Raw genomic sequence first — 18,106 nt, 5'->3', positions numbered from 1 at the left:
AAGAGCTTAAAGTATCTTCTGACCCAGAAGGAGCTTAATTTGAGACAACAACATTGGCTAGAGCTTCTAAAGGACTATGATTGCGTGATTAATTATCACCCTGGTAAAGCTAACATTGTGGCGGATGCTTTGAGTTGAAAGGCGGTAGCGGAGTTGAGGTCTTTAATGGCCAGGACGAATTTATATGACGATGGCACTTTCTTACCATAATTGCAAGTTAAGCCGACTTTGGTTGATGAAATTAAAATTAAGCAGCCCCTTGATAGCTCCCTGCTTCCTATTTTTGAGCAAGTAGAGCAGGGGACAAGCTCAGATTACGCCCTTGATCAGGATGAAGTTTTATGCTTTAAGGGTCGATATTATGTGCCTGTTGATGCTGAGTTGAGGCATATTATTCTTAATGAGGCTCACAGTAGTCCATATACTATGCACCCCGGTGGAGATAAGATGTACTGAAATTTAAGAGAGAGGTATCATTGGGTCAGCATGAAAGATATCTCAGATTTTGTGGCTAGGTGTTTGACTTGTCAGCAAGTTAAAGCAGAACATTAACATCCATCAGGGTTGTTACAGCCTATCAAGATTCCTGAATGGAAATGAGAGCGTATTACTATGGATTTTGTTACTGGCTTACCTATGACTCCTTCGAAAAAGGATTCAGTCTGGGTGATTGTTGACAGACTTACAAAGTCAGCTCACTTCATTCCTATGCGGGTAAATTATACTTTGGACAAGCTGGCGAGATTGTATATTTCGGGGATTGTCAGAATGCATGGTGTTCCATTGTCTATTATTTCTGATCGAGATTCGATATTTACTTCAAGATTTTGGAAGGCGCTACATACGGCTTTGGGAACAAGATTGGATTATAGTACATCCTTTCACCCACAAACTGATGATCAATCTGAGAGAGTGATTCAAATTTTGGAGGATATGTTGCGGGGCTGCGTAATTGATTTTCGTGGTAGCTGGGAAAACTTTTTGCCGTTGGCTGAATTTACTTATAATAACAGTTATCAGACCAGCATTCGTATGGCACCCTACGAAGCACTCTATGGGCGTAGATGTCGCACCCCAATTTGTTGGACTAAGTTGCGTGATAGGAAGATGTTGGGACCTGAGTTAGTACGCGAGACGAATGACACAGTCATATTGATTTGTGACCGTCTGAAAGAGGCATTTGATAGGCAAAAGTCTTATGCATATCAAAGGAGGAAAGATATTCAGTTTGAAGTTGGAGATCAGGTCTTTTTAAAAGTATCACCCTAGAAAAAAATATTGAGATTCGGGCGTAAGGATAAGTTGAGTCCAAGATTTATTGGACCATTTCGTATCTTAAAGAGGATAGGACCTGTTGCATATCAGCTTGAATTGTCTTCCCAGCTCAATCGTAATCATGATGTCTTTCATGTATCAATATTGAGGCGATACCGTCCAGATCCAGGACACATTATTCAGGTTGAGGAGATAGGGCTGAGACCTAATTTGTCATATGAGGAGGAGTCCATTCAGATCTTAGAAAACAACGAGCGAGTTCTTCAGAATAGGCGTATCCCAATGGTAAAAGTTCAATTGAGTAACCGAGGCCCCTCCGAAGCTACTTGGGAGACATTGGAGTCAATGGAGGCCCAGTTTTCTCAACTATTCTTATAAGGTAAATTTAGAGGACGAAATTTCTTGTAAAGGGGGAGAATTGTAACAACCGGAAAAAAATGAGAAAAATAAAATATATATTTATATCGGTGAAATTAGGTGAAATTTGGTGACTAAATTAAAAGTTTTCAAAACTTATATGTTATTTTAGAAGTTGAAGGAAATTCAGGGACTAAGCCCTGAATTCCTCCAAGGAGTGTCGGCAAGCTTGTATTATAAGCGTGTTTTCTGATTGAAATCAGAAAACACATGCTTAATTTGCTTAAACTTTCTTCCTCCTGTACCTTTTCTTTCAAGCTTGATTCCGACGCCGTCCGACCTCCAATCGTAAAATTGAAACCACCATCGTGCTCATCTTCGACCTGTGAACAAAACTCAGTAAACCAATTATAACGAAACACTGCCAAACGATGTGAATTTCGAGTCAAAGTCTCGACGTTTTATTAGCACCACCGCCGGGAAAATCTTAAATTCATCTCCGATCGTTGATCGGTTTTTGACACCTCGCACATCATCGTGTTTCTTGTGTTGTTCCGAGTCCGATGGTTTTCTCCTTGTCTCCGTAGGCGGCGATGCGTGTGGGAGGTGAAGCGGTCAAAGTTTCGACCGAGTTGAAATCGAGCTCTCCACCGTTCAAAAATTTGAACCGAGGTTGGTAAGTGACTCAAAATCGCTTAAAAGAATTTTTAGAATTTTTTTCAGGAATTTTTGGAGACCGGAAGAGCCTTCACGAGCCCCCACGCGCTGCCCCTGCGCGTGGGGAAGATTCGAACTGGTGGGTGATATTTGTTGACCGGCTCTACCGGTCTTAACCGGTTTGACCCGACCTGTTGATCCGACCCGACCCGTTGACCCGACCCGATCAGGTGATATTTTAGTAATTATTTTGAAAAATGTGATATTTTAGTAATTATTTCGAAAAAGGTGATATTTTGGTAATTATTTTTAAAATTGTGACATTTTGGTAATTATTTTTAAAACGGTGATATTTTGGTAAATATTTTTAAAACGATGATATTTTGGTAATTATTTTTAAAAAGGTGATATTTTTGTAATTATTTTAAAAAAAAGTGTTATTTTCGTAATAGTTGACTATGGACTTTGAACACCTTTGACCATAACTTTGACCGGCTTTAACCGGCTATTAAACGACCTTTGATTTTGTTCGAGTATACCTATTCTGACATTCAAATTTTTGAAAAGTCATACTTTATGTTTTTCGACGCCCTGATTCCGATTCCGCAATCTGTTTGGTCAAATTCAAACTCGAAAGCCTCCAAACTGATAGTCAAACCCAAAAAATGCTTATGTACTTAAGAGTTTTAGCTTTGAATAATTGAGTAAGACTTTGGGAATTATAAATTATTAATGTTTGAAGGTACAAGAGACTCTCCTGACCGTTCGACAGTTCGACCCAGTTCCTCTAGATCAGTTAAACCACGTATGCCAGTATTTACCCGTAAGACCCGTAAACTTTATGATTTCAGGAATTAATTATGTTACCCATTAGTAATATAGTGTTACTATGAATTAGGTTCGAAAAATGTAGCAAAGCGTGGCGAGGCCCGTACTCAGTAGATCTACAGTTTGATCCTATCGAGGTGTGTTCCCTAAGTAATATTTAATTGTTTTATTTGTTTTAAGATATGGTACACTGAAATCTATGGTTTACTGCTTATGGATACACCGATTTACTGGTGATGATTTATAGACTATCACTGATATATGATAACGATGATTACAAATTTATGGAAATAATGCTTACTACATAAATTGTATTTTGAAATACTGATTTTGGGTTGGATTGAATTACGGAGGTATAGCTCTGATAAAGCTGGTAAACCTTACAGACTTAATGTGACTCTTGGGTGGGCTCACGGGCCTCAAAATGCTTCATTAGGTTGGCTCCTTTTGCTGTGTGCTTAGGGTAAGCCCTACGGACTTACAGACTTAAGGATACAGGCCCCAAAGCCTATCCTTAGGTTGTCTTCCTTTCTGTTGTGTGCTTAAGGTAAGCCCTATTGGACGCAGTTCTGGGAAACTGCGGATGGTGTACAGTAGAAGGTTTTAAACTACGAGTTTCAAAAGTTAAACTTCATTATGATTTTATGATGATTTACTAAATTATTGCTCGTTTATAGTACCTACTATGATTTTATTGTATTGTTGGGACACACTGAGCCTAGCTCACATTTCGAAAATGTTTTTTCCCTTTCAGATACTGTTGGTTAGATACCCCGGATCAAGCACTTGGAGGATCAACATATCTGTTGAAGTACATCTGAATATAATGATTTTAGCATGAAATTTGACTTTACTATCGAAACATGGGCCTTATTTTAAAGTATTAGATTTTATAATGTTTACTCTTTTGCTATTTATATTTGGTTTATCGTAATTTGGATTTTATGACATATTTTAAATTAAATTATTATTTTTTTAAGATTTTATTTATGAGTTGGGTTTTTTATAGTATAATCTATTATAATTTCATAAATGTTAATTATAATGTGATTTTACATTGATTGAATAACGGTTTCGGAAAATGTCTTTAAGAATCATGAATGTGATCCACTAGATTTAGTCAAAACGCATAGACCGGGTCTAGGGGGTTACAGTGTGCTTGTTTGGTTTGTATGAGTTATGAAGCATATAAGCATGTTCATGGTAAATCCTAGTATTGGGTGTTTTTTTAGCATGTTTATTAGCCTATCATGACCTCTTCTATCATACATAAAATGTTAATAACATTTAGGAACCTAAGTATGGCTTTTAGGAGAAATGGGGAGTCATTTTTGTTCCCAAACAGGACATTTATGAGTTTGAGTCTCGGTATTAGAAGAACAATACCGATATTTTTCGTTAAATAGCCTAAAAAGTAAAGAGCTTTTAGATTGGGAGTACTGAAACTCTTTCATCGTGTATCGATACTGTTAGTAGAGTATCAATACTCAGGGGTGAAGTATAGATACCAAGTGTGAAGTATCGATGCCAGGTATAGATCACAGATTCCAGTAGTCATTTTTGGGATCGTACTCATGAGAGTATCGATACTGAGGAAAATGTGTCAATACCCTCAGTACGAGTATTGATATCGAGCCAATATTCAATACATCGAAGCAAATTTTGGTACTGATACTCAAGATAGTATTGATATCCTAGTTTAGAAGTATAGATACTTGGTCCAAGAGTATCGAATACTACCCTTCATTCTCAGCTCACATAGCCATTTCAGTATTGATACTAAAGGGTGAGTATTGATAATTAGGGGTCGGTACCGATACCAAAGGGCTCAGTGTCGGTACCAACGTATAGTTTTTGATAAAAAAAATCCAAATGGTTAAAGGATTAGACTTGAAGGGCCCAATAACACCAAAACGCCATCAAATAAACTACAAATGAAAATAATAAAAAAGCAATATAGGTAGAAACAATAACATCTAGGATAACATAAAACTAGCCTTGTTTGATACTCAAGAAACAATTAGATGACTGAGTTACTTTAGACAATGACGATCGTCTCGTTGTAGCAACATCTGAATATATACTAGTTAGTGCCAAGGAACTACAGTTGTCAACTGGGTGCAAATGCCCTAAGACTCGATGAAGTAAGTTGACCAAACGTACACTTCCGATGCATATAAGCATGTTCATGGTAAATCCTAGTATTGGGTGTTTTTTAGCATGTTTATTGGCCTATCATGACCTCTTCTATCATACATAAAATGTTAATAACATTTAGGAACCTAAGTATGGCTTTTAGGAGAAATGGGGAGTCATTTTTGTTCCCAAACAGGACATTTATGAGTTTGAGTCTCGGTATTAGAAGAACAGTACTGATATTGTTCGTTAAATAGCCTAAAAAGTAAAGAGCTTTTAGATTGGGAGTACCGAAACTCTTTCATCGTGTATCGATAATGTTAGTAGAGTATCAATACTCAGGGGTGAAGTATAGATACCAAGTGTGAAGTATCGATACCAGGTATAGATCACAGATTCCAGTAGTCATTTTTGGGATCGTACTCATGAGAGTATCGATACTGAGGAAAATGTGTCAATACCCTCAGTACGAGTATTGATATCGAGCCAATATTCAATACATCGAAGCAAATTTTGGTACTGATACTCAAGATAGTATTGATATCCTAGTTTAGAAGTATAGATACTTGGTCCAAGAGTATCGAATACTACCCTTCATTCTCAGCTCACATAGCCATTTCAGTATTGATGCTAAAGGTTGAGTATTGATAATTAGGGGTCGGTACCGATACCAAAGGGCTCAGTGTCGGTACCAACGTATAGTTTTTGATAAAAAAAATCCAAATGGTTAAAGGATTAGACTTGAAGGGCCCAATAACACCAAAACGCCATCAAATAAAACTACAAATGAAAATAATAAAAAAGCAATATAGGTAGAAACAATAACATCTAGGATAACATAAAACTAGCCTTGTTTGATACTCGAGAAACAATTAGGAGACTGAGTTACTTTAGACAATGACGATCGTCTCGTTGTAGCAACATCTGAATATATACTAGTTAGTGCCAAGGAACTACAGTTGTCAACTGGGTGCAAATGCCCTAAGACTCGATGAAGTAAGTTGACCAAACGTACACTTCCGATGCAGTTCTGGATCTCACCCTAGATACCCGAAGGAATCTTAGGTAGGCTAGAGAGGTGTGCGCTCCAAGATGTAGAACCTTCATCAGCACCATGATGCCTACCTCATCATTTCATGTTAGCATCCTTATGTATTCTTCTTACCTATGCCACTAGCATCCTCATATAGTGAATGCATATAGTACATTCCAATTATTAGTGTGGCACCGAGCTCATAAGCTCGACGTTCGAAATGTGTCTGTGCACAGGTTCTTAGGAGACCGTTCGTGGAGCATTATCATCATAAAATATTCTAGATCAGCCTAGGCTTCAGAGTACGTATTGATTTATATTAGAGGGCATGTACTATTCGTAGACCATTTGTATTCAGTCGTAACTCTATTTTGTTTTAAGCACTATATTATTATTGGGTTGTATTTTGGGAGCTCCCCATATTTGTAAACTCTTATTTCATATCACTATGGATAGTTTTTATATGATGCTTTACAAATGGTTTTAAAGAAAATTTTTGGGTTAGCCACTTCGATAGTTTCATGTGAAACTTTAATCATTTGAACTTCAGATCGGACTGGATTTGGGAGTCACAGACAAACCCGTCAAACTATTGAGTATTGAAACACAATGGAAAACCTAATAAAAAACAACAATGAAGAGAACACACCAAATTTACGAGGTTCAATGAAATATCATCTACTCCTGGGGTACCACCAATGGATGATAACTTCACAATTAACAAAATATTACAACAAATGAAATTCCTTAGAATTCTCAAAGTATTATGAAGTGGAAGAATGGAGAAAAAACAAATGGAAAAGATGATTTCAAATGTAAGTGTCTAGGCCTATTTATAGTTGATTTCTAAAGACCAACTTACAAATAACCTAATAGTTTAAGGACCAAAGATGAATTTTATCATGTACAAAAGTTGGTCACTTGCCAACTTACCAACTTGAATTAACTTGCCAGTATTTGATGTCTATCATAACCACTTGTCAACTTGAATTTATTTTTGTGATAGTAAATTTGAACTTCTTTAGTAGTAGCAAATTGAAACTTTGATATTTATCAAATTACCAACACTTTGATTTTCCAGCTTATAAACTTATAAATTACAAGTCAGACACGTAATAGTATGATTAATGTTTTTTTGTAAATTGAAATTTTTTATTTATCTGAGTGATAGTTTATGTAATTTTTAATTAAATTTGAATAAAAATATCCACCAACTCAGCATAAATCTTAAAGAGATCATTTATTTCTTATTTCTACTTATATTTACAAATGTTATATTTATTTATAATATTCGGATTTCATTGTTTATATTTTAATTTTAAAAAATTGATTTTATTATTTCTACAATTTGTGAACTTTATAGAAAGTTTTCTTACTATTTTTATGATTAAAGGAAAATCAATTATTAAAGAACAAAAAGCCAAAAGAGATTTTGGTCATATATGAAGATCATGGCCTACTAAATTATATATATATAGATCATGGCCTACTAAATTATGACACATATATGTGTGTGTAAAAGATCAATTTATATTATCTAACATTTAAAAAATTTATATGTTTTTTTAGATGGTTAGATTTACTAATTTTAATTATTGAAATTAAAATTTTTAAATTAAAAATAATTAATTTTATTTATATATATATATATATATATATATATAATTTTTATTATCGATTTAAATCATCTATTTTTAAAAATTTTATTATTTTTTAAAATATAATGTTAAATTTTTTATATTTAATTAATAGATGTTACCTGTATATAATATGGCACTATACAAATAACGAGAAAAGAATATTAACTAAAAATATAGGGTTGTTCCAGAATGAATTTTGATATAAAATTATTATACGTAGTCTACAAATCATGGAAAAGAATATTAAAAGATAATATGGGTTTGTTCAAGCATAAATTTATATATATAATTTCCAAGGCTTTGGAAAAGTTTGGTGGGTTAAGGGTCTCATCATCAGATGGTAATTGATATAATTCTCTAAAATGATAAATAATAGGGTGAATTATACCTTTTATGCCTAAACTATCATTTTTGGCTCGTTTTAATACTTAAATTTTTAATTTTTTAAAATTATACCTAATATTTAGTTTTTTTATTTTAGTACCTTACTATTAAAAACTTAACATGTTTAGTATCTAAACTATCAATTTTGATACGTTTTAGTACCTAAACTTTAATTTTGATACCTTACTATTAACGTTAAATTTTGAATATAATATTAAAATGAAACAAAAACTAAACTTTATATATGATTTTGAAAAAAAAAATCAAAATTTAAGTACTAAAGTGGATCAAAATTAATAAATTAAATATCAAACACGTAATTTACCCTAAATAATATGATGTAATGTTGCGTTGGTATTCTGTTCATCTTAAATTATTTTTTGAGATAAAAAGAAGTATGGCCTGCATTGTTTTATCTTTATAAAGATGATTCCATCTATACCCCCCACCATGAGATGCTGAATTAATCAAGATGTCTGACAAGAGTTAATTCAATTTAATTTATACTAAAAGTAAAAAAGATGTTTCTAACCTCGCGTATCTTTGACACGAATCAACTTATTTCAATTATTTCAATAGTTGAAAAAACGTTTTTCATATCACATATCTTTATAATCACCTTAATTTAATAATAAAAAAGTATGTATCTTTGCTAAAATAATGTTAATTTTAAAAATAATTTCAAACTGTGACTTTTTTCTATTTATTCTTAAAAAAATATTGATTTTTAAAAGTAAAAAGGGCCTTTGAATTGGATGACTTTGTATAATAATTGAATCTTGGTTAACAAGCAATGCATATTTTCTTAACTATACTAAGTAACCCTTCCCTAAAACAAATATTACGTGCACGCATAACTTGCGGAACCTATATTAGTTTTAAAAGATTAGGGTTATTTTGGTTTTAGAAAATATTTTTATTTTTTAAAAAATAGTTTTCACTTTTAAAATTTTGAAAATTAAAAAAATTATTTGGTTAACATAAGTGAAAACTTGAATTCAAAACTAAAATACTAAAAATATATATGATATCTATTTTTTTTAATAGAAATAAAAATAATAGTTATTAAATACTTAAATTAGATTATAATTATTAAAATTCATTACACAAATTTAACATATGAGTTATACAAATATAAAACAATAAAGTTGATAAGAAATTTCATAACACAAAATTTATTTTAGTTTATAATAAGAATATAATGTTAATGCATATTAGACATTAATTAAATTTTAAAAATACACAAAAATACTATTATAAGTAATAACACACAAAAGTGTCATTAACATAAAATATATGTTTGGTGATAAATGAGACTCTCAAACTTTTGAGAAAAATAAATAGTGTAGTCCCTGAATTTGTTTGCACCAAATGTGATTGTTAAAGTTAAAAAAATAATCTAACTTTTTGAACAACAGAATCAAATGTTGATTGTCATGACGCTTACATGACAGTTCACAAACTTATATGACAATTTACAATATTGATGTGACAGTTCACAATATTATTTTGACAGTACTCGATGGACGATAATGTGGTAGATGGACTTAATTGATTATTTTAGAAAGTTTGAGAACTTATTAATTTTTAAAACAAATTATTTAAAATTAAAATATAAAATATAGAAAATTATTAAGATATTCAATAAATTAAATATAAAAATAGCAAAAAATTAAATTATTAAAAATTTAATTTAAGGATTACACCGAGTGTAAAAAAGTTTAGGGACCATATTGACTCTCTTATAAAAGTTTGAGGGTTTCAGATACCATTAAATCAAAAAATTATTGTTAGAATGATTTAAACCTGTGTAAGTTAAATTAAAAATCTAGATATAGTGTTTCTTTATTTTTTGAATTTCCAAAACAATTTTAATGAAAACACTGAAAATAATTGTTTTATATTTTTCATATTTTCACTTATTTTTATTTTCATTTTCCAATTTTACAATCAAATATGTTTTCTTTGACGTTTTCTATTTTTTATGAAAATGAAAATGAAAAGAGCATATATTTACTAAAACCAAACGGACACTCTTTTATGATTCATCTGAGTGATTATAAGTTAGTATATATTCATAATTTTTTAATTAATTAATAATAAACATAATTATACACTACAAATGAAATTGTTCAAATTCGAAACTTATCATGAAATGTATAAATTAACTAATGACCATAAAATTAATCGAAATTAATACACCACACTTGAGATCTTTAACAAAATTGTTTTGAAAGGATAAAATCGAAAAATTGAAGAAAATGGGGCGTGCCCTAATCACTTAATCAAATCTCACTTTAAAAAGAAAATAGAAGTGATCAGATGAAAACTTTAACTTGTGTTATTTAGGTAGCATAGAAACACATAAACTGCGGATGAGTTATGGTATAAGTGGTTGGAATTCATGAATTTGAGTTCGTAAGGTCAAGTTTGAATTCTACTATTGTCATTCTTGGTGGGTAATCTGTACATTTCTATATAAATCTCAATTGTGCCTTAAGTATGCCTTGACCTTGGACTGGAGAGCCACCTTTGATCTAAACTTTTTTAGTAAAAAAAAACATAAATCACAAAATAAATTTAACAATTAACTCATAACTAGTATATTTTAAATGAAAGATTTAAAATAAAAATGTGTTCAAAATTTTATATTTTTAAATTAAATCTAATAATTTTATATTTTATTTTTACAATTTCATATTATCATTGAATTGAATCTTTTCAATTTAATTAAAAATTTTAGTTTTTTACTAAAAATAAATATATGAATCATTTATATTTGAGTTATTTTTAATTAGACTGTATATTTTAAAAATGTATAATTTAAGATATAGCACTAATATTATTAAAATCGGTTGTGGGTGAACGAGAAATTATTCTCAAAGAACTTTTTGATGGAAAAAATTTAATATTTAAATTATGATTTATCTTGTGCTTTGAGGTGTGTTTGTGAGTTTGAATTCACTAAATGAATGTTTTAATAAATTTTAAATAGTTAGCTGATCTGACCGATAAAATTAAAAGAATAGATCATATTAAAATTTCTATAATTAAATAATTCCGAGTACAATTAAAAAAACCATTTTCTATGAAACTATATTCAAGCATTGACTCGACAACATAATCTAAAGATAGATTGATCCATGAAATACAACTCAAACAATTATGGGATAAGATTTTACCATATCTCAGTGAGCAGGTTAACGTATATCTTAAACGACCACAAATTTTTAACAAAAATGGACAAGTTGAGAACATATAAATAGTGAACGACTATTTTATAACTTTTAGTCGAATACTCAACAAAACAATACTTTATATATAGATCATTTTGTAACTTTCAATAGTCGAGAAAATCAAGAAAACAACATTTTATGGTCGATGGACCATTTGTGTAATTTAACCTAAAATTTACATAAAGTTTTTTTTCTCGAGATTATATTCTTGAGCCAGTCTATTACATTTGTTCTTCTCCTTTAAGTTCTTACTATGAAGAAGTACAAATAATATATCTTTGAGCAAAAACTGGTCCTTCAAACTTGTTAACTATTACCATACAAACTACAATCTTGTGAGGTTGGTTTGATAAGAAACAAAAGGGAGAAACACAAATAAAAAACATTGGGATTCTTTCATTGTGAATTTCCAGCTCATTTCAGTTTCCTAATGGACAAAAGTCCGGACAAAACAGTTTTCACTGAAGTGTTCATTTTCACCCTTTCACTGATTCTCATCAGCTCAATCACTTTAAGCTTTCTTAGGAGTTCCCATTCACATTTACCGATTTCCTGTATCCCCAGAATTTCAGACAAAACCTGTGATGTCTTCAAGGGGAAATGGGTGCCTTATCCACAAGGTCCTTATTACAGTAACGAAACTTGTCGGCTGATCGTTGACCAGCACAACTGCATGAAGTTTGGTAGACCAGACACAGAGTTCATGAAATGGAGATGGAAACCAGATGAGTGCCAGTTGCCTCTGTTTGACGCAGCTCAGTTCTTGGAGATTGCGAGAGGAAAATCAATGGCTTTTGTTGGGGATTCAGTAGCAAGAAACCAAATGGAATCATTACTCTGCCTCTTAGCTCATGTAAGTTTGGGTATTTTCGGTTGCGTTACGTTTATCGCGACATGTAATGAATTTTGATGTATATCTTACAGTAAGCATATCCGGAGGATAAATCTCACAATTCCAAGAGTTGGCTCTATGCTGATTACAACTTCACCTTATCAGCAATTTGGTCGCCTTTTTTGGTTAAATCCAGGGTTGCAGACATTAATGGCAATTCCAGAAATGGCATCTTTACCCTTTACCTCGATGAAGCTGATGAAGAATGGTCGAAGGAGATCGAGAAATTGGATTATGTAATCGTATGGGCCGTACAATGGTTCTTCGGTCCGATGCTATTATACCAGAACGATCGACTTGTTGGATGCTACAACCGTAACCAAAACAACATTACAAGCATTTCCATGTACCATGCAAACAGAACAGCCTTCGAAACCCTCGTAAGCCGTAATAATTACACCAGCACGATGTTCTTGCGGACGTTTTCGGCGGCACATTACGAGAACGGAGAATGGGATAAAGGAGGGAACTGTGGTAGAACAAGGCCTTTTACTTGATTCAAGTGGAGGAACTGAGGAAAGCTAAGGAAAGGGGGAAGAAAAGAGGTTTGAGATTTGAAGTGATAAACAGTACTGAAATCATGTGGCTGAGACCAGATGGGCATCCAAGTCGTTATGGGAAATTCATAATGAAGAATGCCGCCGTAAATGATTGTGATCATTGGTGTTTGCCTGGCCCCATTGACACATTGAACGAGTTTTTTTCTTTATTTCATTAGCTCCATCTAATTCATCATTCTAGGAGTTCTTATAAATTATGTGCACCAAAATTTATTTTTCAATAAATTATAGTCAATTTTTTTTAATTATCTAAGATACTTATAAGGTAATATTTGTCTAGAATCTTTTTTATACATTGACAATACACACGCACCGACGAGCTGCTTGATTGAACCCAAGAAATCTAAGGAGAATAACGCTCCATTTAATCACTAAGGTCAGTTGATAGGTTCAAATTCTTGTTGAAATTTTCTTTTAATAGAAATTCTAGTTGATTTTCTTTAGAATAATTTAGAGTGATTATAAGATAATATTTGTTCTGGATTTTTTTAATTATTGACAACATATGCAGACAACAAAACACAACTGCTTGAATCTAATACTTCTGAAGAGAATAATACTTTTTAAACCACCGAAACTATTTGATGAGTTCAAGTTAAAACTTAAATTAACATTTATTTCTTCTCTTTAATTTGTATGGATAAATAAACTTGAATTTCATTATTAATTTATCTCATGAAAGGTTTAGTTATTTAACTCTTTATTAGATTTGGTCGGGTGAAATAAAATAATAGAAAACAAATAAGAAATAATAATAATTATTATTATATGTGGTTGTTCAAGCATCTATTTAGATATAAAAATGGCAAGGCTTTCGATAAGATGTGATATATCGTTGGTTGTATCGTTGTTGTTATTATTATTATTAGGGTAAAGTATATAAATAATCCCTAAAATTTATGGGGAGTTTGTATTTTAGTCATTCAACTTTTGAAATTTACAATACAATCATCGAGTTGTCAGTTCGTTTTCAGTAAAACTCTGATGTTAGCTTCCGTTTTTATTTGGTGTGACACTTAATTCCCGTTAAACCCCTTTCTTCTTTTTCTTCTTTTCTCACACACATAAAAATAACTCCCGTTTACCCCACCTCTTACTAGTGGTGGCTCACACCGCCATCACCATCGTCATTGTGAAAGCAATGGTGCCGGTCGTTTCTGTAGAAATTGCGGGAGAGAGAAATCGGGCGTGCTGCTATTGCCGTGCAGGCATTTGTGCTTGTTTACTAGTTGTGGGTCGACGATTCATGCTTGCCTTGTTTGTAAATCCACTAAAAATGTTAGTGTTCATGTTAACATGTCATAAAAAATCAATATACCCAAAAAAAATAAAGTAGAAGAGTTGAATTTTCCAAATTTTTTTAATTAATTAGATTAATTCATTTCTCTCTAAATGTTTAGTTTAGGTTTCACATTTTTAATCCTTGGTATGTGTTAATCGCATATTCAGTGTTACCAAATTAAAGTTTCTATTTTTAAATACTTATGGAATTTGTGGAAATTCGGAGTTGATTTCTTGAAGGTAGGATGGTAATCAATGGTTTTTTATGAGATTCGGGATCCTTTTCACGACAAACGGAGGTGAGTGTCGGCGAATGGCTAGCGGGGTTAGATCAGAATAAGACGGTGTTTCTATTGGTACCAACGATGACGGTCACCAATGACTGACGGCGAAGCTTGGGGATGAGTGTTCAAATAGTCTTCTTGAACGGTGGACGATGGTATTAATCGAGGGTCAAGGTGTGGTCAAGAGGCGATGTCGGTGGCGTTGATGATGGCGGTGTGAGTCATTGCTGATCAGAGGTGGGGTGAATAGGAGTTATTTTTATGTGTTTGAGAAGAGAAGAACAAGAAAGGGGGTTTAATAGGAGTTAAGTGCCACTTAGATAAAACTAACGGGAGTTAACGTTAGAGAACTTACTGAAAATGAATTAAAATACGATGATTGTATTGCAATTTTCAAAAGTTGGGTGACCAAAATGCAAGCGTCCTAAAAGTTTGAAGACTATTTTTATATTTTACCCTTAATAATAATAATAATAATAACATAATTATTATTATTATTATTATTATTATTATTATTATTATTATTATTATTATTATGGATAAAAGATGTTTGGGCTGATTTTTATTTTTATTTAGAGTTAATTACATTATACGTAATCAGACTATGATAATTATTTTAAATTGATGCCTAAACTTTTGAATATTCCAAATTCATTCTTAAACTATGACTCATTCTAAATTAATCCCTAAACTTTTGGACATTCTAAATTGGTCCTAAAGCTTTTGAACATTCTAATTTTATTGTTAAACTTTTAAATGATTTTGGGGGATGCTATTGGAATGTTCAGAAGTTAGGAATCAATTCAAAATAAGAGTCATAATTTGGGGAAAATTTGGAATATTCAAAAGTTTAAAAATCAATTTAGAATTAGAGTTATAATCTGGATGGATTTGAAATGTTTACATGTTTATATGCTAATTTAAAATAAATATTACAGTTTAAGGATATATGGTGCTAAAAAAACTATTTTATTTGTAACTTATTGAATAAGGCTGATTCCCTCGACATCTGAACTATATTACGCTCTACCAACAAGCATTAAATTAAGATATCTGACTAGTGTTACAAATTCATCCTATATCTTACATTTTAATTTGTACCAGATAAACTAGTCAAATAGGTTTTATAATTTTTGAAATCGTTGTGTTTTGACTCGATTTGTCCCGAAATTATCTTTGATAAGGTATCATACGATATACGGTTTATCTTATTAATATAGTAGGCACTCTTTTTCCCTTACAGGCTCAACTCTTCATAGCTGATTAGGAGAGATTTTAATTAGACCCGTCTTTCTTTTATATATAAAAAATATATAAAAAATAAAACGATAATACATTATAAAATAAATTTATTTAATTTATATTTATTTTAAAACTCGTCTAAATTAATGATTATTCCTTTTACTAATTTCGTCCTTAAAATTTGAATCTAATCTTTCTTACTCATCTTAATGATTATTTTTTCACTGTGATAAGCATTTAATGATAATTCATCATAATAATTTGACAAATTTGCGTTTAACCATGATCACCAATTAGGTAGCTTATGAACTGTCATTGTTCAATTGTATACTCAATGAAATATCTTGCTTTTAGAGGCTTCTTCCCCCATGAATTTCCATCTCATTTCATTTCCCAATGGAAAAAACTCTCAACAAAACAGTTTCCATCAACATTTTCATCTTAACTCTTTCACTGATTCTCATCAGCTCAATCACTTTAAGCTTTCTGAAAAGTTCCCATTTGCATTTGCCTCTTCCCAGTATCCCCAGAAGCTCAGACAAGAGTTGTGATGTTTTCAAGGGAAAATGGGTGCCTTATCCACAAGGTCCTCCTTATTACAGCAATGAAACGTGTCGGATGATCATTGACCAGCAGAACTGCATGAAGTTTGGGAGACCAGACACAGAGTTCATGAAGTGGAGATGGAAACCAGATGAGTGCCAGTTGCCTCTGTTTGATGCAGCTCAGTTCTTGGAGATTGTTAAAGGGAAATCAATGGCTTTTGTCGGTGATTCAGTAGGAAGGAACCAGATGGAATCATTGCTCTGCCTCTTAGCTCATGTGAGTTCTAACCAGGAATTTAAATTGCGGTTGTGATTGCTTTTTTGGTTGCGTTTATCCTGATTGTGGTAATAGCAGGACTATTACTGTCTTTATGAATATTTTAATTATAAAAATGATGGTTTTGAATTGTACCCTTCCCGTTATATAACAATAGCTATTCCGATAATGAAATTCTATTTAAATCACTGTTTATAACTCATGTAATTATCAGTGTGCCTCTTAGCTCATGTAAGTTCTAACCAGATAAATAGTCGCGTTTTTATTTGCTTTATGTTTATCGTAGCAGTAATAACGGATGCTATTTCGATCATTATGAGTATCACAATTATGAAATAATGGTTTCGAATGGTACTTTTACCTTTATATAACGGCTGCTATTGACCGTTATTTAAATCCCCGGTTCTAACTAAGAATTGGAAATCGGATTTTGATTTCTTGCTCTTAAAGAAATGGAGAAACTTTGATGTATGCATGTGTTTTATTTCAGGAAGCAGATCCAGAGGATATAACTCAGAACAAATCAGCAGAAAAAAACTACTTCCAGCGTTGGTTCTATGCCGATTACAACTTCACCTTAGCAGCATTTTGGTCACCATTTCTGGTTAAATCTGAGCTGCAGACATCAATGGTCTCATCAACATTTACCTCGATGAAGCCGACGAAGCATGGACAAACGAGATCGAGAAATTCAACTATGTGATCATTTCAGTCGGACAATGGTTCTTCCGGCCACTGTTATTCTACGAGAGCAGTCAGCTCATCGGATGTCATATTTGTAATCAGAACGTTACAAGCATTTCCAAGTACTATGCATACAAGATGGCCTTCAGAACAGCTTTCAAAACTCTTCTAAGCCTTAAAAACTACTCCGGTACCACAATTTTACGGACGTTTTTGGCGTCACATTTCGAGAACGGAGATTGGGATAAAGGAGGAAACTGCGGTAGGACGAGGCCTTTTACAAGCAATGAAATGAAGTTGCAAGAGTTCAACAAGGAGTTTTACTGGGTTCAAGTTAAGGAACTGAGAAGAGCAGAGGAAGAAGGGAAGAAAATGGGGTTAAGATTTGAAGTGGTAAACGCCACTGAAATCATGTGGCAGAGACCAGATGGACATCCAAATGGATATGGACACTCCTTGCATAAGAATGAGACAGTGTATGATTGTGTTCATTGGTGTTTGCCAGGTCCAATTGACACATTGAATGAGTTTCTGTTTTATTTGATGAAGAAGAAGGAAGCCATTCCAAAGTTAAAAGCAAAGTTGATGAGAAATGTTTGATCAAAATTGTTTGAAATATTTGATTTGAGATTTTGTTTGAAATGATGTATGTCAAAGCATGCAATGTACAACAATGAGTTCTATCTATATACAGTATTATATTACAATCGAAAAGAATACATCCTTTTTTTGTATGCGTTTCAATAACAATTAGAGTATTCCAGATGATGTTCTTCAAAACGAGATCCTGATGAA

At 32.3% G+C, this 18,106-nt stretch overlaps 1 protein-coding gene and 2 pseudogenes across 1 annotated transcript; all 3 read left to right on the top strand.

Moving 5' to 3' along the window:
• The first annotated feature begins 11,947 nt into the window (after window positions 1–11,947).
• Window positions 11,948–12,613, top strand: LOC120165922 (protein trichome birefringence-like 19). The gene is made up of 2 exons (XM_039175381.1): window positions 11,948–12,399; window positions 12,471–12,613. Exons 1-2 carry the CDS (start codon window positions 11,977–11,979, stop codon window positions 12,471–12,473), a joined length of 426 nt encoding a protein of 141 aa, XP_039031312.1. The 5' UTR covers window positions 11,948–11,976; the 3' UTR covers window positions 12,474–12,613.
• Window positions 12,477–13,185, top strand: LOC120166022 (annotated as a pseudogene).
• A 2,988-nt stretch (window positions 13,186–16,173) lies between these two features.
• Window positions 16,174–18,005, top strand: LOC120170732 (annotated as a pseudogene).
• Window positions 18,006–18,106: the final 101 nt, after the last annotated feature.

Source organism: Hibiscus syriacus, unplaced genomic scaffold (genome assembly GCF_006381635.1).
Source record: "Hibiscus syriacus cultivar Baekdansim isolate YM2019G1 unplaced genomic scaffold, ASM638163v2 tig00000329_pilon, whole genome shotgun sequence".
NCBI classification, from domain to species: domain Eukaryota; kingdom Viridiplantae; phylum Streptophyta; class Magnoliopsida; order Malvales; family Malvaceae; genus Hibiscus; species Hibiscus syriacus.
The sequence above is the reverse complement of the archived record's forward strand: the minus strand, read 5'-3'. Positions and strand labels throughout refer to the sequence as shown.